A 23,048-nucleotide genomic window follows, 5' to 3' on the forward strand; every position below is an offset into this window, starting at 1 on the left:
ATTCCCAGAAGAGATTGACAACTGCCAGGCCCTGGAATTGTGTTCCTCTAATCTCTCCTGCCAGAACTCCACTTAGAGCTCTTTAGTGGCCCTCCTGGGAACATACCGATCTGGTCTGTGCAAACAAAACTCCAACTGATAGTGCCATTCCATCCTACCTTATACTGGAGAGAAGGGAAGCTGAGAATTATTTGAATCAGGTTTAGTCTTAGGCTACTCTAACTGGCAGCATCGTGAGCAACACAAAAAGAGGAAGGGGAGCTCTTACTCCACTCTCAATACGTAGCTCAAGAAGAAAGAGAAAGAAAAACAGTCAGGCATAGTCAGGGGCCATCTATTCTCGTTGACTATTTTGACCAGTGAGACAATACCTTCATTTTCCATTAAGAATCTTCTCTCTCTCTCTCTCTCTCTCTCTCTCTCTCTCTCTCTCTCTCTCATTTTATTTTGTTTTGTGTTTGTGTGTTGTTTCTTCTGTGCTGATTGGTATACGGACATATATTCATATACATATTTGAGTCTTGTTTCTCATTTTTAGCATATTTTTATTTTTATTTCAGTTGTTTTTCTTTGCCTTGTACTTTGATGGTTAGGGTTTTTGCTTAGCATGTTTTGGTTTGTTTTTTATTGTTTTCATTTGTTTGTTTCTTGTTTCTCCTTGTATCTTCTTCTGCTAACAGCCAAATTCTATTGTCTCTCACTCTACTTCGTTACCTCTATTTTTTCTTCTCCTTGCTTTCCTCCATCACCTGCTACATCTCTTCTGCATTCTCTTTGTTCACTTTTTTGAATTGTAAAACCTTCTCTACTTTCTTATCACATTCTCTTTTCTCTTAATTAACTGTATTCTTACCATCTTTTAGCACTAATTGGTTTACATATCCCTGCCCCCAGCATTAATGCTGTTGCAATTATACTGCTATGGCTGTCAGAGTTGACACCTATTGTTTAGTTTAAAGACAGATATAACTCATGATTACTTATTGTTTTTGCTGTTGGCAACTGCTGATGCCACCATTTCTGGGTTTTCATAGCAATTAATACAATAAATGTCTTAGTAGGAACTGGGTATTTATTTTAATGCTGTATATTGTTGGCATTAGTTATTGCTATTGTTTTTTCTCCACTAATCTGTGAAATGTTGGGAAACTATGGGGACACTACAAGTCCACAGGGTGAAGACTCTACTGATGAACTAAACTCAAACAAAAGACAGTGTACCTTGCTCCACACACATATCGGTGACACTCAATGTTCAGCTATACTTTAACACAAAGAATAGAAGAGATAAAAACCCAAACTAACATCCAGGTCCAAGTAGAAATGGCTAGGGGTTAAGCCCAGAGTCATACATATGAACATCCATTGTTATAGAAAAAACAGATAAAAATAAAGGCTGTGGATACTGCACCTCCAAGGGGGTCTCAATCTAGATCCTCTAGGACACTGTGGCAGGTGAAGACTGTGCCCTAAAAAGGCCCACACATAAGAGTGGAAGAGAAATAACTCCAAACATAAATATAAACCCCACACAGGAACACAACAAATATGAAAATATAAGCTAACACCTCCTAAACTTCATAATTCACCAGACAATGACCCCAAAAATATTAAAGTGGATGAAATATCAGATAAGAAATTTTTTTTAAAAAAACTCATTATCAAAGTTATCAATGAATTCCAAGAGAACACAGAAAAACAACTGAATGAATTAAGAAAGTCAGTACAGAATATGAATGACAAATTCAATAAATAGATGGAAATGTTGAAAAAGAACCAAACAGAAACCATGGAAATGAAAGACACAATAAATTAAAGAAAATATTTAGTGGAAAGTCTCTCCAACAGAGGAGCCCATGCTGAAGACAGAATCTCAGAGCTGGAAGACAAAGTACCCAGCTTTGAACATTCAGACCATATAAATAAATAAATAGCCCTGAGGACCAGAACATACAAGAACTTTCGGATAACACGAAGAGACCAAATTTAAGAATTGAGGAGGGCTGTGAGATGTGGGTTAATGAAATGGATACACTCTTCAGGGAAATAATTACAGAAAAGTTTCAAAGCCTTCAGAATGAGATAGACATCCAGATAGAGGAGGCATTTAGATTCCCAAATATACAAGACAAAAAATAACCTCTCCACGACAAATGGTAATTGAAATACCTAATAGGATGAACAAGGATGGAATTTTAAAAGTCTCAAGAGAAAAACATCAGTTCTCAATTAGAGGCAAGCCAATCAGAATCACTTCTGATATCTCAGCACAAATTGTAAGCCAGGAGGGCTTGGAACAATGTGTTCCAAGTCCTAAAAGAAAACAACTGTCAGCCAAGAGTGCTACATCCAGCAAAATTATCCTTCAGAAATAAAGATGAAATAAGAACCCTCCAAGATAACCAGAAAATAAAAGAATTCATGACAACTAAATCAGCACTACAGAACTTACTTAAAGAAATACTTCACATAGAAGAAATAAAAAAATAAACCTCAGAGTTCACAATTGACAGATCTCATTTGAGAACTAGCTAAACAAATGAAAAACAGGATCAAACTAAGCATTACAAATAAATCAAAATGGTAAAAATTAACATCCATCTGTAATAACATTGAATATAAATGTTCTTGATTCTCCAATTAAAAGATATAGGGTAGCAGAAAGGATTAATAAACAAGATCCAGCTATTTGTTGTGTGCAAGAGACATCCTTACAGGCAAAGACAGTCACAGGCTGAAAGTGAAATGATGGAAACTGATTCATGATGCAAATGGAGCCCCAAAACAAACAGAAGTAGCTATTCTCATATCTGATAAAGCAGATTTCACACCAAGATTAATCATAAGAGACAAAGAAGACCACTCATATTAGTAAGGGGAACAATCCAACAAGAAGATATAACAAAAATAAATAATATGTTTTAAACATGGGTGCAATTAATTACCAAAAAAACACTACTCAAAGCTTCAGATAGACCCCCGTAAAATAATACTGGGTGATTTCAACACACTTCTCTCACCATTAGACAGGTCATCAAGACAAACTCAGCAAAGACTCCTTGGATTTGAAAAATCTTATAAATCAAATGAACCTAGCAAACATCTGTAGCGTATTTTATCCCACAATAGCTGAATACATTTTCTTCTCAGTGGCCCATGGAGCCTTCTCCAAAAGAGACCACATTTTAGGGCATCAAGCAAATCTTGATAAATATGAAAAAAATAAATTTAATTACTTGTATCTTATCAGATCATAATTGTATGAGATTAGAAATCAACATGACAAACCCTAGAGAATCTATATAAACCATGGAGATTGAGCAATACGCTTTTGAATGATGAATGGGTGACAGAAGAAATCAAGGGAGAAAGTTAAAAACTCTTAGACTCAAGGGACTGGTGAGGGAAAGAATAGAAGCACTATATTAGACAATGGGGAACAGAAGGAATAGTGGGGAGATAAGCAAAGAAAAGAAAGTGGAATGAATCACACATAATTTTCCCATGTACAGATATGAAAACAGTGTACATCCTTAAGAATGAACACTACCATGTACATCCATAAGAATGGGACTCTAACTAGAATAAGATATATTCCATGCTTGTATAATTATATTAAAATGGATTCTGCTGTTATATATAACTAAAAAGAACCAATAAAAAAATTCTTAGACTCAAATGAGAATAGTGATGCAACATACCAGAATCTGTGGGACACTATGAAGGCAGTTCTAAGAGGAAAGTTTATAGCTATGAGTGCCTACATGAGAAAATCAGAACGATCCCAAATAAACAACTTAATGATGCATCCCAAGGTCCTTGAAAAAGAAGAACAAAGCAATTCCAAAATTAGTAGAAGAAAGGAAACAATTAAGGTGAGAGTTCAATCCAATGATATTGAAAAAGAAAAAGCAATACAAAGGATCAAAAAATTGGTTCTTCGAAAAGATAAACAAGATTGATTTAAAACAACAGCAAAAAAATGACGTGCCCTCAACCAAACTAACTAAAAGAAAAAGAAAGAAAATCCAAATTAATAAAATTATCAATGAAATGTAGAAGTCACCACAGACATCTAGGAGATCATTAGATCATTATTTTGAAAATTTATACTCCAATAAATCGGAAAACCTAGAAGAAGTGGATACATTTCTAGACAAATACAATCTCCCAAAACTGAATCAAGAGGACACAGAAAACTAAACAGATCAATAAATTATAATTAGATACAAGCAGGTAATAAAAAGACAAAACCAAAGAAAAGCCCAGGACCAGATGGATTCTCAGCTGAATTCCACCAAGACTTTAAAGAAGAACTAATGACAATACTCCCCATATTACTGCATGAAATAGAAAGAAATAGGATATATCCAGATTCTTTCTATGAAGCTAGTATCACATTCATACCAAAACCAAATAAATCTGAACACATCAAGGAAAGAAAACCACCAATATCCCTGATGAATCTTCAAGAAATACATTAGCAAAACATGTTCCCCGACATATTGAAAAGACTGTACATCATGATCAAGCTGGTGTTATTCCAGAGATGCAAGGATTGTTTAATATAGGCAAATCAATAAATATAATGCAATTCATCACATAAACAGAATTAAGGACAAAAACAATCACTGGGACATCTCACAGATGCAGAGAGTCTTTGAAAAAAAATTCATCACCCACTCATGATGAAAACACTGAAGAAATTAGGGATAGAAGGAACATAGCCCAACATCATTAAAGGCCATATATGAAAAACCCAAAGCAAACCTCCAATAAATGGGGGGAAAACTGAAAGCATTTCTGTTATGGTTTGGATGTGATGTGTCCCCCAAAGCTCATGTGGGAGACAATTCAAGAAGGTTTAGAGGAGAAATCACTGGGTTATGAGAGCTTTAACCCATTAGTTGAATCAATCCCCTTATGGGAATTAATCGAGTGGTAACTACAGGCAGGTAGGGTGTGGCTGGAGGAGCTGGGTCATTGGCAGGTGCCTTTGGAGCATATATTTTGTATCTGGCCAGTGGAGACTCTCTCTGCTTCCTGATAATCATGTGAGCTGCTTCCCTCCACTACACTCTTCTGCCATGATATTCTGCCTCACGTTGGACCCGAAAGAATGGAGTCGGCTGTCTATGGACTGAGACCTCTGAAACCATGGGCTCTAATATAAACTTTTCCTACTCTACATTGTTCTGGTTTGGTCTTTTAGTTGCAGTAACAAAAAAAAAAAATGACTAAAACAGAAATTGGTACAAAGAGTGGGGTCATTGCTTTAACTAAACTGACCGAGTGGTTCAGAAGCTTTTTTGGAATTGGTTGGAGGAATTTTGAGATGTGTAACAGTGCAAGCTGGAAATGCTTTAGATTGTTTTAAGCAGAGCTTAATGGCTGATTGTGGTGGGAACTCAGAAGACCAGCATGCCATAGGAAGACAGGGCTCATGAGGTTTTAAAGGAAAAGGAGGGCACTATCAGCAATTGGACTAAAGGCTTGTTATGTTCTGGCTGAGAAGTTATCTGCATCTTGCCTATGTTCTTAATCTTTGGGTGAGGCTGATTTTAAAAGTGATGGACTTCTTAATCTGGCAGAAGAAATATCTATGCAGCATAGCATTCAGGCAGTGGCATGGATATTGCTGCAGCTTTAAATCAAGTTTTTTGTGATATTCAGGAGCAGAAATATTTGAAAAAAACTTATATTTGAAAGGAGGGAGCAAAACTGGTGCTTAGGAAGTTAAAGTTATTAAAGACATTACTGCCACTAAAGAAACACTAAAGACTTTGCCCAGAGGCGACAGGAAAGATGGCTTAAGGGCATTTCAGGGATTGGCAAGATCATATCCATCTCAGACTCAAGGAAGTAAAAGTAAAACATCTCTTGTGAAGAGACCAGTGGTGTACCCTTCTTGCACAAGGGAGTTTTTCAACATGCTCAGCTTCCCAGACACTCAGAGGCTGCCACAGCCAGTGTCCTTGGAGGCTCAAGATGGCAGCGACCTTGGGGTCAACCACATAGTCCTGGTTCTGCAGGACTGCAACATGATGGAGTTAGGGGGTCATGGAGGCTTCCGTCGAGATTTCAAAGGAAGGCCTGGGAGGCCAGACAGAGTACAGCAGGGTCAGAATTCCTGCAGATGGCCCCTGAGAGAGCAAAGCATGGACATGTGGGGAGGAAGCCAAAGCTGCAGTGGAGATCTCCAAGATTAGGAAATGCCAGTAATATGGGACGTCATCCTAGGAAAGCTGCAGAAATTGACCAGAGACAAGCCAATAGAAAAGCCACTTGGGCTGCAACCAACATGGCTGCAGGAGCAAGTCCTTTGAACAGAACATCTCCTTGCCATGTGTCCCAGATGCTGGACATGAAGCTACAGGACTTGTTTGCCCAGCTGGATTTCAGTCTTGCTTTGGTCCCATCCTTCTTTCTATGCCCCTATTTTTCTGCGTGGAAACGTTTATTCTGTACCTGTATCTATTGGATACTTGTAAGTAGCTTTTGATTTATACAGGAGTTCACGATGCAAGCTTGTCCTGAGTCTCAGAGGAGACTGTGGATTTGAACTTTTAGGCAATCTTGGAACTGTTCAGACTATGGGGACTCTTGGAAATGGACAAAATGTATTTTGCATTGTGAGATGATCATGGGCTTTTGGAGTCAAAGGTGGAATGTTATGGTTTGGATGTAAGATATCCCCAAAAAGCTCCCATGTGAGAAAATGCAAGAAGGTGTAGAGGAGAAATGATTAGGTTATGAGAGCCTTAACCCAATCATTGAATTAATCCCATGGTGCGGATTAACTGAGTGGTAACTGAAAGTGGGTAGATTGTGTCTGGAGGAGGTGGGTCCCTGGGGGTGTGCCTTTGGGGTATATATCTTATACCTGTCAAGTGGAGCCTTTCTCTCTGCTTTCTGATCATCATGTGAGCTGCTTCCCTCCACCACTATCCTAACATGATTTTCTACCTCTCCTTGAGCTCTGAGGAATTGAGCAGGCCTTCTATAGCTGGAGACCTCTGAAACCGTGAGTCTCCAAATAAACTTTTCCTACTCCTCAGTTGTTCTTGTCAGGTCTTTTAGTCACAGGAGGGAAAAAGCTAACTAAAACATAATACATGAGGAAAAACTGAAAGTATTTCCTTTAAAATCTGGGATTAACAGGATGTCCACTCCTATTTAATATAGTGCTAGAAATTCTAGCCAGAGCAATTAGGCAAGAGGAAAAAAAAAAAAAGAAAATGGATTTTATAAAAGGAAAGAAAGAAGTCAAATTATCACTTTTTGCAAATGATATGATCCTACACATAGAAGATTCAAAGAACTCCACCAAAAGACTGCTGCAGCTAATTAACAAATTTGACAAAGGAGCCGCTTACAAAATCAACATACAAAAATCAATAGATTTCCTATATATAAACAAAGAATCTGCTGAGAAAGAAATGAAGAAAATAATTCTATTCCCAAACACCTCAAAAAAACACACCAAAAAAAAAACTAGAAATAAATCCAAACAAGGAGACAAAACACCTCTGTAATGAAGACTCAAAACACTGAAGGAAGAAATTAAAGAAGACCTCAGAAGATGGAAACTTTCCATATTCATGAATAGGAAGAAATAATATTGTTAAAATGGCCACACGACCAAAAGCACGGTACAGATCCAATGTAATCCCCATCAATGACATTCTTCCAGAACTTGAAAAGACAGTCCTAAATTCATTTGGCAGAATAAATGACCTAAAAGAGCCAAAGCAATTCTAAGCCACAAAAAGCAATGCTGGAGGCATCACAATACCTGACTTCAAATTATGCCAAAGAGCTATAATGACAAAAACTACATGGTACTGTCATAAAAACAGTCACATAGACCAATGGTACAGAAGAGAAGACACAGAGACAAACCCACACATCTACAGTCATCTTGATCCTTGACAAAATTGCCAAAAACATGCCTTGGAGAAAAGCCAGCCTTTTTAACAAATGGCAAACTGGTTATCCATGTGTAGAAGAATGAAACTAAGCCCTTATACCCCACACAAAAATCATAATGGATCACAGACTTAGGAACTAGATCAGAAACTATGCAACTCCTAGAAGAAATCTTAGGGTCAACATTTCAGCATTTAGGCACAGGCAACAATCCTCTCCATAGGATCCCCTACAGCTCAGGAGATAATGCCAGGAGTTAGTAAATGAAGTGACATCAAGTTAAAAAGCTTCTGCACAGCAAAGGAAACAATTAGAAATGCAAAGAGAGAACCTACAGAGTGGGAGAAAATCTTCCTTGGCTACTCTTCTGACAGAGGATTAATTATCTAGAATATACAAAGAACTCAAAAAACTTCACCAAAAGGTCACATTACCAAATTAATAAACAAACAAATGAACTAAACAGATACTTCTCAAAAGAAGAAATACAAATGGCCAACAAATACATGAAAAAATGTTCAACATTATTAACAATTAGGGCAATGCAAATCAAAACTACACTGAGATTTCATCTAACACCAGTCAGAGTGGCAGTCATCAAGAACACAAATAGTAATAAATGCTGGACAGGATGTGGAGAAAAGGGAAAACTTTTACACTGTTGGTGGGACTATAAATTAATACAACCTCCATGGAAATCAGTATGGAGTTTCCTCAAAAGGCTAGGCATGGCACCACCCTATGACCCAGCTGTCCCACTCCTCGGTATTTATCCTGAAGAATCAAAGCCATCATGTATAGTGACACATGCACAGTCATGTTTATAGCAGCACAATTCACAAGAGCCCAACTATGGAACCAGCCTAGGTGTCCATCATTGTCTGAATGGATAAAGAAAATGTGGTGTATATGTACACATAAATAAAAATGACACCATGGCATTTGTAGGAAAATGGAAGGATCTAGAGGCCATCATCGTAAGTGAAATAAGTCAAACTCAGAAGGTTAAGGGTGGAATGTTTTCTCTCATATGTGGAAGCTAGAGAGGAAGAAGGAGAAGAAAGTCAGGGGTGGATCTCCTAAAAATCAAAGGGAGATCCGTGAAGGGCATTGTTATTGCTCCATTGCTATATTGTGTGCATGTGTGATGTGTGACAACAAATCCCATCATTATGTACAACTATAAGGCACCGATTAAAAATGTGAAAATAAACCATAATAACAACAGCAGGAATGTATACAATCCCAGCATCAGGCTCAGTGCATAGCACCCATCCTCTCCAATTTATGAGAAAAGTAAAGCACAGAGCTGTTGATTTACTTGCCCAACTATTGAGCAGGAGAGTGGAATTCTCAGTTTCATTCCAGGCCCCGGAGCCTGCTCTACCCTGCACCTGCTGCCCTGGGCTGCCTTGGTGAAGGGCACACAGAGCTGCAGGCCCCTGTTCCAAATGCCACCCTTCTGATCACAGCCATGGAGGCAGGTGCTACCCTCTTATGCAGAGGAAAGCTGAAACAGAGCAAGTGGCCTACCGGGGTCACACTGTGAAGGTGGCGGAAGGGGAGTTTGCAAGTAGCACTCAGGCTCCAGAGGTCTGACCAATCGTACTCCTGAGGACCATGCAGAGGCAGGCCATGTCAGGAGACAGGGACTCCTCCTCACCCCAAGGCAGGGCCCCGCCTCCTACCTGTGAGGACTTGGCCCTCTTGGTGGCAGTGGACACGGGTCTCCTTATCCGCCCTGGCTGGAGGAGCTGTGTGGACACTGCAGTTGGACTGGGGTAGCAGGCAGCACCTGGCAACAGCGTAGACACCCTCACCTCCAAAAGCATTAAGGGCCAGACAGACATGCCGGCTCCCTCGGGTCTGAGGACCAAAGACAGAAACAGGAACCCACTTTAGAAACAGCCTGGGAAACACCAGATGCTGGGGCCAGAAGGCATCGACCCAGTCCAAGCCCTTGGAATCCTCAACACCTTCTGGTTCCCTCTGCTCTGGGGACAAGGAGCTCACTCCTGCCAAAGGCAGACTCTTCTGCCAATGGGCAGCTGTGTGTTTTATAAAGTTCTTCCAGAAACTGACGGTGACCTCAAAATGAAGATACATGAAATCTAAGACACTGACACAAGGACCCACCCCTCTCCCTTAACCCACCTGGCCCCTAAGCCAGCACTCACAGACAACCAATCTCCTAGGCCAGAAGTGCCTAGTGGCCCCCACCCTCCCAGCCAGGCACAGCCCTCCCCTCCAAACACAGTGGTAAGAGTTCATGTGTCATCCCCTGAAGCATCAGCACCGATCTGTTTGCAGGATGGAGATTCCTCAACTCCCAGAACCAGGGACGCTCTGAGTAAAAGGGCCCTGGGGATGCTGGGTCCAGGGAAGTCACTGTTCTCCCCTGCACCAGGAAGGGCCCAGGATGTCCTGCACTCTTCCAGGAAGCCCCCTAGGTATGTGCACCAGCAGCCCCCCACCCCTGCACTGGTCAACACTTTCAACTGGCAGGTGGAGACTGGGGTCCAGTCACTAGGGCTGAGGGCTGATCAGGTCCTAGAAGTGAGAACCCTGCTTCCCATGAAGACACACACACACAGAGGGGTAAGGTCACCTCGATGTGCTCGCCACGCCGCTTCCCGCTGCTGGAGAAACTGGAGCAGCCCAGCAGCTCCTCGCCTGGGGCACAGTGGGCCACAGCTGTGGCTGTCCGTGTGGGCCCTGAGTGTGCCGACCACACCGTCCTGCAGTACAGCTGTCCTCCTGTGGGACAAGGCCCAGGGTGAGGGGGTGGTGCAGGGGTGGAGGAGCATCCACCAGGGGGTGCTAGAAAAAGCTTTAGCTCACGGGAGGTGGGTGGTGGGCTGCAAGAACACATTGAACTTCTCCCATAAAACCCCCTATAAAAATATTGCAAAGTCTTATCCAAGTCCAGTCCCCTCTCGAGGTGGCACAATCCTCCTTGCAGACACCCAGCAGAGGGGAGACTTGTCAAAGTCACACAGGCCTCTCAGTCCCAGGCCAGACTCTGCCCATCCTGCCATCTTGCTTACCTGCTGAATGGGTGCTGGGGGGCAGTGCAGCCACCAGGTTAGGAGTCAGTATCCGCTGGTCCTCAGGGAACCAGGCCTTGTTGATGACATCTTTAGCAGAGAAGTGGATCAGTCTTTGCCTCAGCTCGGCCAGGGTCAGCTCGGGCTCAGCTGTCAGCATCATGGCCACAATGCCTGGGGGGTGGGGGGCGGAGGAGGAGATATCGTGGTCTGGCCCTTCTTCCCAGCCAGGCACTCCTGCTAGGGTGCACATGCACAGACAGACACAAAAACAACCAAGCTGTTCTTCCTGAAGTTAAGCCACATGCAATCCCGGGCTTAGTGAAATCAGGCAGATGATCTGCTCGTCTGCCGCTGCGTCTTGGTGATTGATGTTCAGGAGAACTTCTGTGCATCCACAAAACCATAAATCAAATGTCCCTTCTCCAAGAAGCCTTCCCTGACCCCTCAGGCTGTACAGGTGCCTCCTCTGGGTTCCCTCTGACAGAGCTCTGACTACTTTGTGTTCCTTTTGTTTATCATCTGCCTAACCTATTAGACTGAGTGTTCTTGAGGGCACTGTTATGGTTTGGATCTTTTCTTTCTTTCTTTCTTTCTTCTTTTTTTTTTTGCATGGCGGGGGAGGTGGTGGGTAGAACTAGGGATCAAGCCCAAGGCTTGGTACATACTAGCAAGCACTCTGCCATTAAGGTACATTCCTGGCCCTCTTTTAAATTTTTTATTTTGGAATAAGGTCTTACTAAGTTACCCAGGCTGGCCTAGAACTTGAGATCCTCCAGCCTCAGTCTCCTGAGTAACTGGGATTTCAGACTGTGCGCTACCCTGTCTAGTCGTTATGGTTTGGATCTGGAATGTCCCCCAAAGGCTCATGTATTGAAGGCTTGGCTCCCAATGCAGCAGTGTTCATAGGCGGGGGCTATGGAGAGGGCTCTAATCTCATCAGTGGATTAGTCCATTGGTAGCTGAAGGGACTCTTTGGAGGTGATAGAAATTGTAAGCAGTAGGGCATGGTTGGAGAAAATCAGTCACTGGGAGCATGAGTTGGAAGGGTGCATCTTGTCCCAAGCTCCTTCTATCTTTGCTTCCTGGTGGCCACGAGTTGAGAAGCTTTGCTCCAGTACACCTTTCCGCCATGAAGTCCTGCCCCACCTCAGGCCCAGGGCAGTGGAGCTGGCCAACCATGGACTGAAATCTCGGAAACCATGCACCAAAAACAAATCTTTCCTCCTTTAAGGTTTTTTTGTTTGTGTTTGTTTTTAAAGATGTTTGTCACAACAATGAAAAACTGCGAGTAACATGCTGGACTAGGCTTGGAATGTTCCCCAAAAGCCCAAATGTTCAAGGTTGGGTTTCCAACCTGTGGAAATATTGGAAGGTGGTGGAACCTTTAGGAGAGGGGACCTAGTGGAAATAAGTCACTGGGCGCATGACCTTGAAGGGGATGTTGGGACCCTGGCCTCTTCTTGTCTCCTTCCAGTCACCATGAGCAACTTGTTCCACCACACACTCTCCACCAGGATGTTCTGCCTCACCAAAGACCCAGAGAAAATGAGGCCAAGACTATGGTCTGAAACCATGAGTTGAAATAGAACTTTCCTCCTTTAAGTTGATCACCCAAGTGTTTTGTCACAGTAATAGGAAGTCAACTAACACAGGCCCCTCAGGTCTTCCCCATGTTTGGTCTTCCATCACAGAGCCTGGCACTCAGAGGTCCTGGCACAGAGCCTATCTGCCTGCCCAAGGGGCTGCTGGCATCCTGATGGCCAGGATGACAGGAGTGACTCACCAGCCACATGGGCAGCAGCCTGTGATGTCCCACTCTGTGACACAAAGCAAGTGCTACAGTCACTGGAGGCACCAATAATGTCCTCTCCTGGGGCAAAGAGGTCCACACAGCGGCCAAAGTTGGTCCCCAAGGTCCCCAGGGTCATTGGCTGGTCCTGGGCATTGGTGGCCCCAACTGTGATGACCTGGAAAGATGAGGAGTTGGGTGAAAGAGAAAAGAGTCAACCATATGCCCAGCATCATTCCTGATGCCGCTATGGAACTTCCATCCTGGTCGGGAGACGGACAGTAAACAGGAAACCACCCCATGCCTTTCGGCAGTTATAAACCTTATGGGGAAATCCAGCGCAGCAAGGCGGAGACACTGTGCTGGGTTTTAGGCAATTTTGAATTCAGCACCTGGGGAAGGCTCTGCTGGGCTAGAGAAGGCCCGGGTCATACTACCAGGACTGTACCTGCACCACCCCCCAGGCCCCATGCCAGACCATGAAGCCCCCCAAGCGGAACAAGAGTCCTTCCCTTTGGTACCCCCAGCACCCAGACAGCCTGACACATGGTGGGTGTCCTGCAAGTGCTACTTAGATGAAGGACAAGGTGCCCCCCAACACTGTCAGCTCCTCCAGAGGAGCAGAGGTGTTCACCAGCCCCCCTGCCTGGAACAGGCCTGCAATAGCAACAGACACACAGCAGGGCTCAGGACATTCCTCACATGAGTGGCTTTGGATCTTCCATGGCTCCCAATCTCATTAGCCTTGCTCAGGGAGTCAGTCATGAAGGCTTGGGGCAGGGGCTTTGGGGAGGCATGGCCAGTGGGGAGGCCTTGGGGGTGCCGGACAGGAGAAAGGGGTGGGTTGGCTTGTGCTTTAGGTGGAGCCCCAGGGCCCTCATAGGGTAGCCTGAGAATGGAAGCAGGGGAAGGTGGGAGAAGGCTGAGGATGCCATTCTGACCACCCCAGGGAAGCAGAGAGGAGCCCCAGGTCCTTGGGAGGAGGAAAGGGGCAGGACATTCAGAAAACTTTTAGGCAGAAAATGGCCAGGACAGGACAGGGGGGGTGGCTACACGGGGAGGGAGAGTTGGGGTGCTGCTCCTTCCAGACTCTGGCACAGCAGAGGCGCAGCCCCCTCCCTGGCTTCTGCACTCAGGGGCTGACAACTTCCTCCAAAGCTGCAGCAGCCCAGCCTCCAGCAACACCCTACGTGAAACCCCGGGGCCTGCCTGCTTCCCCTCCTTCCTGGGGGGCAGCCGCATTGGCACCTACCTCTGGAGCTGAGGCTGGGGAGTAAAGGCAGGCGTCGTCCCGGAAGTTGCCCGCAGCCGCCACCAGCACCGCTCCAGTCCTTGCCAGGTGCCGGCAGGCAGCATTGAGGACCCAGCTGTAGCCACCCACTAGGGGCAGCAGCACCACCAGCGGCCCCACGGGCTGGACCAGCTGGCTTTTCCGAATAAACTCCAGGCCTGAGAGAACAAAGCCCAGTCACCTGCTGGGGAGATGTGCTTGCCCCCTGCACCCCCTTCCCACAGGGGCACAGGATGATGTTTTATTTTGTGTCACCTTTGTGCCCTGAGTTTGGTCACACTCCAATCTAAATGCTGCTGTGAAGGCAGTTTTTTTTATGTGACTGACATCTAAGCCGTTTATTTGTTTACTTTGAGCAGATGACCGCCAGCCTATGGGAAGACCCCCTCCAATTTGTTAGAAGACGGTCAGAAAAAGCTGAGTGAGGTCTCTGGAGGAAGGAGGGCAGAGCTCATAGGCACAGGCAGGCTCCTGAGCCATGCAGCCTCTCCAACAGGCCGGGGCTCCCTCTGCCAGCTGAGAGCCAGTGGGGGTCAAGCCACTGCCCAGAGCCAGCCCTTTCTCCAGTGAGATCACAGACTCTAGCTGTGTCACCCGAGCAAGGCACCCGTCTCTGGCCGGTTGGACAAATGGTTTAACAGGTGTCAAATGCCAGTCTCAGGGCCTGCTTTCTGAAGTCCTTTGCTCAGTATGTGGGCTCAACAGCCAGAGCCCCCCAGGACCCCAGAGGGTTAGCTCTCGGCTGGATGTCCCAGATGCCACCAGCTGGACTGGATGAAGTAAGCTGCCAGAGTCTGGAAAAGGCCCTGTCATTTCTTCCACCAAGTCGGCCTGGCCAGGGTGACCTGCCGGGCCCAGTCAGACATGGAAGCCAGTGAGGGAAGCAAGCAGAAGATGGAGAAAGCTTGTTTGGATTACCTCAGGGTTCATCCGAATCCCAGATAAAGAGACAACTCCAATTTCACAGGAGTTGGAAAGGCGGACAGTGAGGAATGGTGGGAAGAGCACCCGCTTGGCGGAGCCTCTGCCCTCTTGACCTCAGTATCTCCATTTGCACTTGTGGCCTCAGGACCCTGCCCTCTCTAACACTCTGGACCTCCAAGGCGGAGATGGCCTCAGCCTTCTCAGTCAGGGGAATTAGTGCTCTCTAGCTTAACCCATCCCCTCCCACACCAGGTCCAGATGGAGAGAGACCAGTGCTGTCAGGGCTGCCACTCACCTATGAGGGTGCTGCTGACAGTGCCCCTGCCCTGGCAGTTGAGCACGCGCAGGCTGCGCAGGTTGGCGCCCTTGGCCACACCAGCATCCCGGCCGCTGACCACCCCTGCCAGGTGAGTGCCGTGGCTGTCGCACTTGCTAGCCTGCTCAACCAACACAAGGACCACGTGAGAAAGCCCAGCCAGCCCAGGATACATCCGCGGTGGGTGGATAGACTGACACCCTCTCCCCACACCCAACAGTAAAGAAGGGACCGTGGCTGCTGGGTCATGCAGACACACTGCTCCAGGGAGGGGGTGGTCCCCACCAGCTCCAGGAGGGGAGTGAGAGATGGGGGCAGCCTTCCCACCTGAGGGTCATGCTCACCTGTCTGTGGAAGCGTGTCCCATCCTCCTCAGGTACATTCTCAAAGTCGGTGACAGTGACCCTGCCCTCGATTTCCCGGTGGCTGCTCTGGATGCTGGTGTCCAAGAGATAAACCTCCACCAGGCCACCTCCATCTTTCCAAGGCAGCGTTTGTGGGAGAGGATACCCAGGAGGTCAGTGTTGTAACTACTGCACACAAACTGTCTACCACATCCCAGGCCCTGCTGTAAGCACCGTGAATACATAAATTCGTTTAACCGTACAAAAATTCAGGCTATGTGCTGTTATGTCTTTATTTTATAAGACGAATGAGGTAAGGCACAGAAAGGCATAGCACTGTCCAAGGCCAAGTAGCTGGAAGACAGAGACAGGAAGTGAACCAAGATCTCTTATTTCATAACACTAACAAAAGGGGCATTCAAAAAACAATAAATATGATAGTGTAAATAAACCAAGCCCACATTTATAGCCTTTGAAAGATCACTGATCCAGTTGAAGAGTTCAAAAAGAAAAGCAGGTCCGCCTGAGCTGGCCAGCTCATGTCACTGAGGAAACGGAGGTTGGGAGAGGCTGCATGGCCTCTTAGCACCAGGTCTATGCATTCTCTGTTACAACCTTCTTCTAAGGCTGCCATGGTGACCCACTGAAAATGCTTCATTTTCAATGTGACATGATGTCACATCTCATGACAGGACTAAAATGAGTATTAGTTATGTAGAGCTGCTGTAACAAATTACCACAAACCCAGTGGCTTACAATAGACATTCTGTCACAGATACAGAGGCCAGAAGTTCAAGACCAAGGGGTTGACCAGGCCATACTCCCTGCAAAGGCAACAGGGAGCCTCTTCCACTTCCTGGTGGCTACTAGCATTCCTTGGCTTGTGGTCACATCCCTCCAGTCTCGGCCATCACTCCACATGGGCCTCTTCTTCTGTGTGTCTCAACTGTCCTTCTGCCTCTTTTACAAGGAAAGGCATTGGATTGAGAAATTGCTGGACAGTCCAGGATGATCTCATCTCAATATTCTTAATTACATCTACCTAGACCTTTATTCCAAATAAGGTCACTTCACAGGCTCTCACATTCATTCAGTCTGTAACAGGGCATCTCAGTGGCTTCTCTGAAATCCCATGCTAATTTCAGTCAAGGTCAGCCCCCTGACCTCTGTCTTCCCACCGTACAACACCACACTGCCAGAGCTGGGCTTGCCCCAGCCTATCACCTCTCCATCCTCTATGCTACTGTCCACTATACCCTGTGGCAGAAGGAGACTGTAGAGAAAAAGCCTCTCTCATCTATGCCTCTGATTTATGGTACTTGGTGACAGCATGCTTAGAAACTTATTCAGGAGCGCAGCCTTCCCTCACTCCTGCTTGGCTGGGGCCTCGCTGCCCTCTGGCCCTTGGGTGTGGACCTGGGATCCCAGGGGCCTCAGGACTCACCTGGAGAGGTGCACCTCTGTAGCAGGAAGCTCCTCCTGCAAAACCAACCTGGAACTTTCTGCTACAGTCTGCCCAGACCAAGCCCCCACCACTGCAGCTTTCAGTTCCCAAAGCATTGGTACATGCTTCACCTCACTGGAGCCTCACAACAACCCTGAGAGGAGGACAAGGACGGGTTACTCTGCTCATTTTACAGATGAGGAACAAAGAGGCTCACGAGGAAAGCAGCTCCCAAAGACCTGCAATTATCAGGGAAGGGGTGGAGGCTGTGCTCACCCTGAGATCTGAGGTCTCACTTCGTGTTGCACCGACTGACTCTCCACAGAGCTCAACCTCAGGCCGTGGGCACCTCAAACTCAACACGATCCAACTAGAACTGATCTCCTCCCCTAAGCAGGTGTGTTTCTAGCCTTCCCCAACTCAGTGTCCCCCATGGGGCCCTGCCAAGACCCAGGCCATTCTTCTTGGCCTCTCCTCCTCGCCCTTCATAGGCAGGCTGCACAGGCAAAAGGAAGTATGGGCAGCAAGGCCTGGAGGGGACGTGGCATGGCCCACACAGGGAGACCCACACAGTCTAATGGAGCTGAAGGCAGGATGGGCAGGGGAGGAGTCTGAGAGCTAGGTGAGGGCAGTCCAGATGGGGCCCTATCTGTCCCACTCAGAGGTCTGACCCTGTCTGCAGGGCTGGGCATTCAGACACCATGAGTCATGGTCAGATGCAGCCTTTCCCAAGACAAGTGTGGCCTTGGAGAGGAGAGATGAACAAGAGCTTCTAGAAGGTGAGATAGCATCGCTTAAGGAAAAACACCTGCATTCTGGGTGGAGGAAGAGAAAGCAAGAGAGAGAGCTGTACAGGAACAGAGCAGAAGAGTCAGCAGAGTAGGCTGAGTCCCAAGCCTCTGAGAAGAAGAGAGACCACAACAGAACACGGGCCTTCAGCCAGGGTGCGGAGGGCCAGGCACAACGGGGGTCTTACGGGGGGCTCTTTGTTCTGAGGCCTGGTAGCGTGCAGGGATGATCCGCTCCAGGTTCCACGGGATGCTCTGGGCAAACACAGAGGAGTCTTCCTCGATGTACTCAACATGGGGCAACCTCAGGGCCTGCAGAAGACACAGGCCAGGGGACTCTGCTTCAGAGCCATTTGGCCAGCACCACCTGATCAAACCTGTCCCTATGTCATTTTATACAAGTCCTTTTATAGGCTTTTTTTTTAAAAAAAATATTTTTTAGTTGCCAATGGAGTTCTTACTTTATTTATTTATCTGAGGATTGAACCCAGGGCCTCACACATGCCAGGCAAGCACTCTGAGCCACAACCCCAGTCCCCTTTTATATGCTTTTATGAAATGGTTGAGGCTCCAGCAAATGTCCCAGGGCCTTGTCCCTATAGGGAACAAGTAGTAGATACTTCAGCACAAAGGCATCCAGCCAGCAGATTGCCAGGTTGGACACCAGCTAACCCACATAGAAGCCAACTCCTAGCTATCTGCGTGGTCCTTTCTGAACCTTGGAATCCTCCTTTCAAAATCAGATGGACTGGGGATGGCCAGGCTTCTAAGGCATCTACCCATTGAGCCAGCAATCATGGGGCTTGGTACCAGTGGTACACTTGGTGTATACTCAATCATTACTTGTGTCTCCCCCTGATTTTTAGCAATGGGCACACTAATGTCGGTGTTCAACATGCAAGTGGCATCCAGCCCCTTCAGAAAGTGCCATGCCCAGAGAGGGTGACTCACCAGGTCCAGCAGATCACTGCTCATCTTCACCAGGAAGCCGGGAAAGAGATCATGGAAGAGATGCAGGACCTTAGTGAGGTAACCCCGGCGGGCGGCCTGGGCCTGCAGACGTCGGGCCACACGCTCCGTCTGCCATCGGTGGCTTTCCTCCCCCAGCACCACCACATAGGTGCCCGGCAACCTCCAGGCATCCTGGCCCCAAGCAAGGAAGGGTAACATTAATAACATTAAATCCCAAAAATCTCCTTCTGCTCGACTGAGCTACCCTTTATCTTTATGCTATCAGAGCCCCACTCCCTTTCCCCCCACCTCATTTCGCTCTAGCCAAAAAGGTTTTATTCAACCCTTGATTTTCTGAGTCTGACTTATTTCACTTAGCATGACATTCTCCAGTTCCATCCACTTACTAGCAAATGCCATAATTCCATTCATCTATAAAGCCCCAGTTAAAAAAAAAATACCAACAAGCCCTGCCCTAACCTTATCCCCTCTGTTTACAAATTAGGATTATGACAAAAGAATCACAATGGAGTGTAGTAAACTATAAACAGAATTTACCAAATTAGGACTGAAAAGCAAAACCCACATATAAGCCAACTCTTAGCATTATCATAGTTTATACACTTCAGAATTTGTCAGTCAGGCCAAAGGGGAACTGTGGGGCTCACTCAACAACTAAGTCTCTTCGGTAACCTCTCTAGGGACAACCCAGGCCTGGTCATTCCTGGTAGCCCTGCCCAAAGGCCAGCCATTCCCAGAAGCCTTTCCAGTCACACTCCCTCCCTAACACCTCAGTCAGAACAAAAAAAATCACTTCCTCTCCATCCTAGTACCTCCATGACTCCCCTTCAGAGGCAGTGCAAAAGAGAATATCCATGGGCTTTGGAGCCAAAAAAATGTGGACCTGAATCCCATCTCCAAGGTTTACTGGCTGTGTGGTCATGAGCAAGTCACTCAACCTTTCTGAGCCTCCGATGTCTCCTCTTGTATTACAAGAATCACAATACCTATGGATCAGGCCTGCTGTCAAGGCCAAGAGAGAAGTTTGTATAATGCAGGCAGAAGGCTGCAGAATGTCAGAGATTTGTTTGGTCTTGCTCTTGCCAGATATAACTTGTCTCAAGCAGACACACCTGCAAGCTTCCATGGTTCACCACAGACTGATGAATAAAGTTCAGTCTCCATGTCCTCCTTGGCCACTCTGCCTCAACATACCTCTGCAGCCTGCCACCTGCATCTCTGTCTATGCACTCCAGCAGAGGAGAGTCCACAGCCCTTCTTTCAAAGTTTTAGGACCAGAAGGGTCTCAAGAATCAGAATTCATTTGGATTTAAAAGTCAGTAATGGGTAACCAGGGAGCCAGCTCCGAGGAGTCTGCACCTTCTTCTATAACAGCCAAATGTATGCGTCTGTGCACAAGTGGAATCAACGAAGATCATGAACAATCTCTCAGTTCAGGCGAGGATGTACCACTGAATAGATTACAAAATGCCTTTTGCTTTCAGAGATGAAAGGCAGAAAAGAACCCAGAAAGTCTGTCAAAGGAAAGATTTTTTTTTAAAGTGAGGTGGCAGGAGATGAATGACAATGTCACAGCTAAGATCAAACAGCTTTGGAAGTAAAACCTGGGGAGGAAGCAAAGAGCAGGAAGGACAGGAGGACAGACGGCTCAGGATGCTCCAGTAGTGAGGCCCGTGGGGAACACTTTTCTGAAAATAAAGCAGATGGGACACCCAAGCGGACCTTTAAAAATTTTTGAAGCTATGTGACTCTAGTTCACAATAATACATGGCATATCTCAAAATAGCTAGAAGAAAGGATCTGGAATTTTTTCACCACAAATAAATGCTAAATGCTTGATCATTGGACGTTACCTACGAGTACCCACATATCGCATTGTACCTCTATGAATATGTACAATAACTATGCCAATTAAAAATTCTAAATATATAAAACTAAATCTAAAAAAAATACCTATTGTTTTCAGAACGCTTTACACTGCGGGAGATGGAGATGTCACTGCTTCCTTAAGCTCCACCTCTGCCTTTCCCAGATCTGGACCTTGTTGATGCGGCTCCCTCCCTTAGAGTAAAATTCTCCTGCCTCCTTCATTGTTGAGCTCCTGTTTATGGTCAGAGACCCATGTAAGGTGCTCGCCACTAAATGAAAATGTTGTGAATCAGGAGGACGCTCTGCACCGTTCAACAAGATTTCTCTGAAGCCTGGTTCCAACGCACCAGGGAGTTGGTGCACCTCCATTCTGGGCCTCGGTTTCTCAGGATGAAAATAAAGGATAGGCCTAAAATCCTTTTGTTTGCCAAAAGCATTTTCATTTTAAATTCTATTCCCATGAAATATTCATTGCATGGAAGAAAAAGTGAACTTCACAAAGTAGCTTTTCCAAACTTCCCCCAGGGAAGAAACAGCCTCAAGCATGTGGCCAGGTGGTTGTCCAGCCTCCTTTCACTGGCCTCCCAGGACGGGGTACTCACTCCTGCCTGAACAGTTATGTGGGGGTAGGAGAGACCACAGCCTCAGGATATTCTCTACAGGTGAAAGGATCAGGGGGAAAGAAGAGGGTGCTGGGAACTGAATGAAGGCTAGACACTATGCCAGGACACAGAAGAGCAGGCCAGGCAACTTTGAGCACAGAATCCCCATTTGCCCACCACCCACCAACCCAGCTGTGCATGGAGGGTGTGGCCAGGTCACATTGCAAACCAGGGACAAACTATCTGCATCAAGTAACTGCTTCTGGTTCTTACATCCAGGAGTCATTCAGGGATCACCAGAATTCCTTTCCCTTCATCCCTTTCAGAAAGGATTGTCATTTCCCCTTTAATAGAGGCTCAAGTTTAAGCACTTTGCCAAGCTCCATACAGCTAGAGAGAAGCAGCCAAGAATAACCCCACGTCTGATTCAAAGCTCAGGTAACATTACTTCAGCCGAACCCTCGAAAGGTTTAACAGCCCCACCCTAGGCAGGAGCTTCCTACAGAACAGGTCAAGGGCAAGCAAAAGTTCAGGAACCTTGCCACACCCACCCTAGGAGACCCGCATCTGCCGGCAGGACTCAGCTCCAGGGTCCTGGCTGCCTGGCGCACCAGCCGCCAAGGTCCCCAGTACTGAAAGCCCTTCCTCTAACCAAAGATCCCGTCAACCTAGAGAATAATGCGACCAGTTCCCCTTCAGTTTGTTCTTTTCTTTAGCTGAAAAAATGTGCCTCAGTTGGACTTCTAAGGCACCAAGGACTTGCCTCCCGCCCCCATCCCCCACCCCTATATAAATGATGCCCTCTCCCCAGTACCCTCAACACTCTCCTCCGGGGAGACTCCCAGAACCAAGTCAGAACCCACGGGAATAAGCCTGCTTCCTCTGCACCCCGGGCCATTCTAAGCGCGCTGGGGTGTTGACTCCTTCACCCCTTGGAGCTGCACGGTCAGCGGAACCTCTAGAATCCCAGCAGGCGATCTGGACAGTACTCTGCTCGCCGACCTCGTGGCTGGCAGTCCCCCCATCCCCGCTACCCTTCCACCGCATCGTGCAGCCGCACGCTCCAGCGCGTTCCCAAGCGCTGCCTGTGCTCTTTCGCCAACTACCTAGCCTGTCCTCCCCAGACCGCGCCAAGCCATCCCAGGACCAGCAGAAGACTCTCTGAGACCTTCACTCCACAGCCCCTCCCTTACACTGGGAAACTGAGCAGGAGAAGAGGCGGCATCCCCACAGGTCCCGGTGGCAAGTTCGCCACCGCCTCCCACCCGGCGCCCGCACCTTGGCGCAGCGGTGGAAGGTGGCAGTGGCCATGTGCGGGGCCGATTCGGCTGGGCCGTCCTCCTCCGAGGGAAAGGCGAGCACCAGCTCCTCATAGTCGCCGTCCTCGTCCTCCTGGGCATGGGCGTTCGCGGGGCTCAGGAGCAGCAGCAGCAGCACCAGCGATGGCAGCGGCCACCGTGGCCGCGTAGAGCTGCTGGTGCCCATCAGGGCGATTTGCGTTCCAACCGTTGGAGACCCAAGAGACCGCATCCTCTTCTTGGAAGGAGGAAGGACTTGGGTGAGCGGGAGCTCAGGACGCAGCTGGGCCAAGCGCGTCAAGAGTGCTGGGGCTCGCGGCTGTCACTTCCCGCCCGGGCAGTCGGAGTCTGGCTGCAGGGATCCCTCCCACAGGCTTGGACCCAGAGGGGAGTGGCGTTGACACTGCCTGAAGCCACGGGTGCCTCGACGTC

At 47.0% G+C, this 23,048-nt stretch overlaps 1 protein-coding gene across 1 annotated transcript in view; it reads right to left on the minus strand.

Annotated features, from left to right (window-relative positions):
- Positions 1-22,803, minus strand: part of Pcsk9 (proprotein convertase subtilisin/kexin type 9) — a 28,266-nt gene extending 5,463 nt beyond the window's left edge. The window contains exons 1-10 of the mRNA XM_076862394.2: positions 22,597-22,803; positions 18,827-19,018; positions 18,064-18,187; positions 15,644-15,777; positions 15,279-15,420; positions 14,021-14,217; positions 12,763-12,946; positions 10,977-11,150; positions 10,538-10,686; positions 9,618-9,795 (exon numbers count right to left, since the gene is read on the minus strand). Of these exons, the coding sequence (XP_076718509.2) occupies positions 9,618-9,795; positions 10,538-10,686; positions 10,977-11,150; positions 12,763-12,946; positions 14,021-14,217; positions 15,279-15,420; positions 15,644-15,777; positions 18,064-18,187; positions 18,827-19,018; positions 22,597-22,803 (1,681 nt within the window). The remainder of the gene's footprint in view (positions 1-9,617; positions 9,796-10,537; positions 10,687-10,976; positions 11,151-12,762; positions 12,947-14,020; positions 14,218-15,278; positions 15,421-15,643; positions 15,778-18,063; positions 18,188-18,826; positions 19,019-22,596) is intronic.
- Positions 22,804-23,048: the final 245 nt, after the last annotated feature.

This window comes from Callospermophilus lateralis, chromosome 7 (assembly GCF_048772815.1).
Source record: "Callospermophilus lateralis isolate mCalLat2 chromosome 7, mCalLat2.hap1, whole genome shotgun sequence".
Lineage (NCBI taxonomy): Eukaryota > Metazoa > Chordata > Mammalia > Rodentia > Sciuridae > Callospermophilus > Callospermophilus lateralis.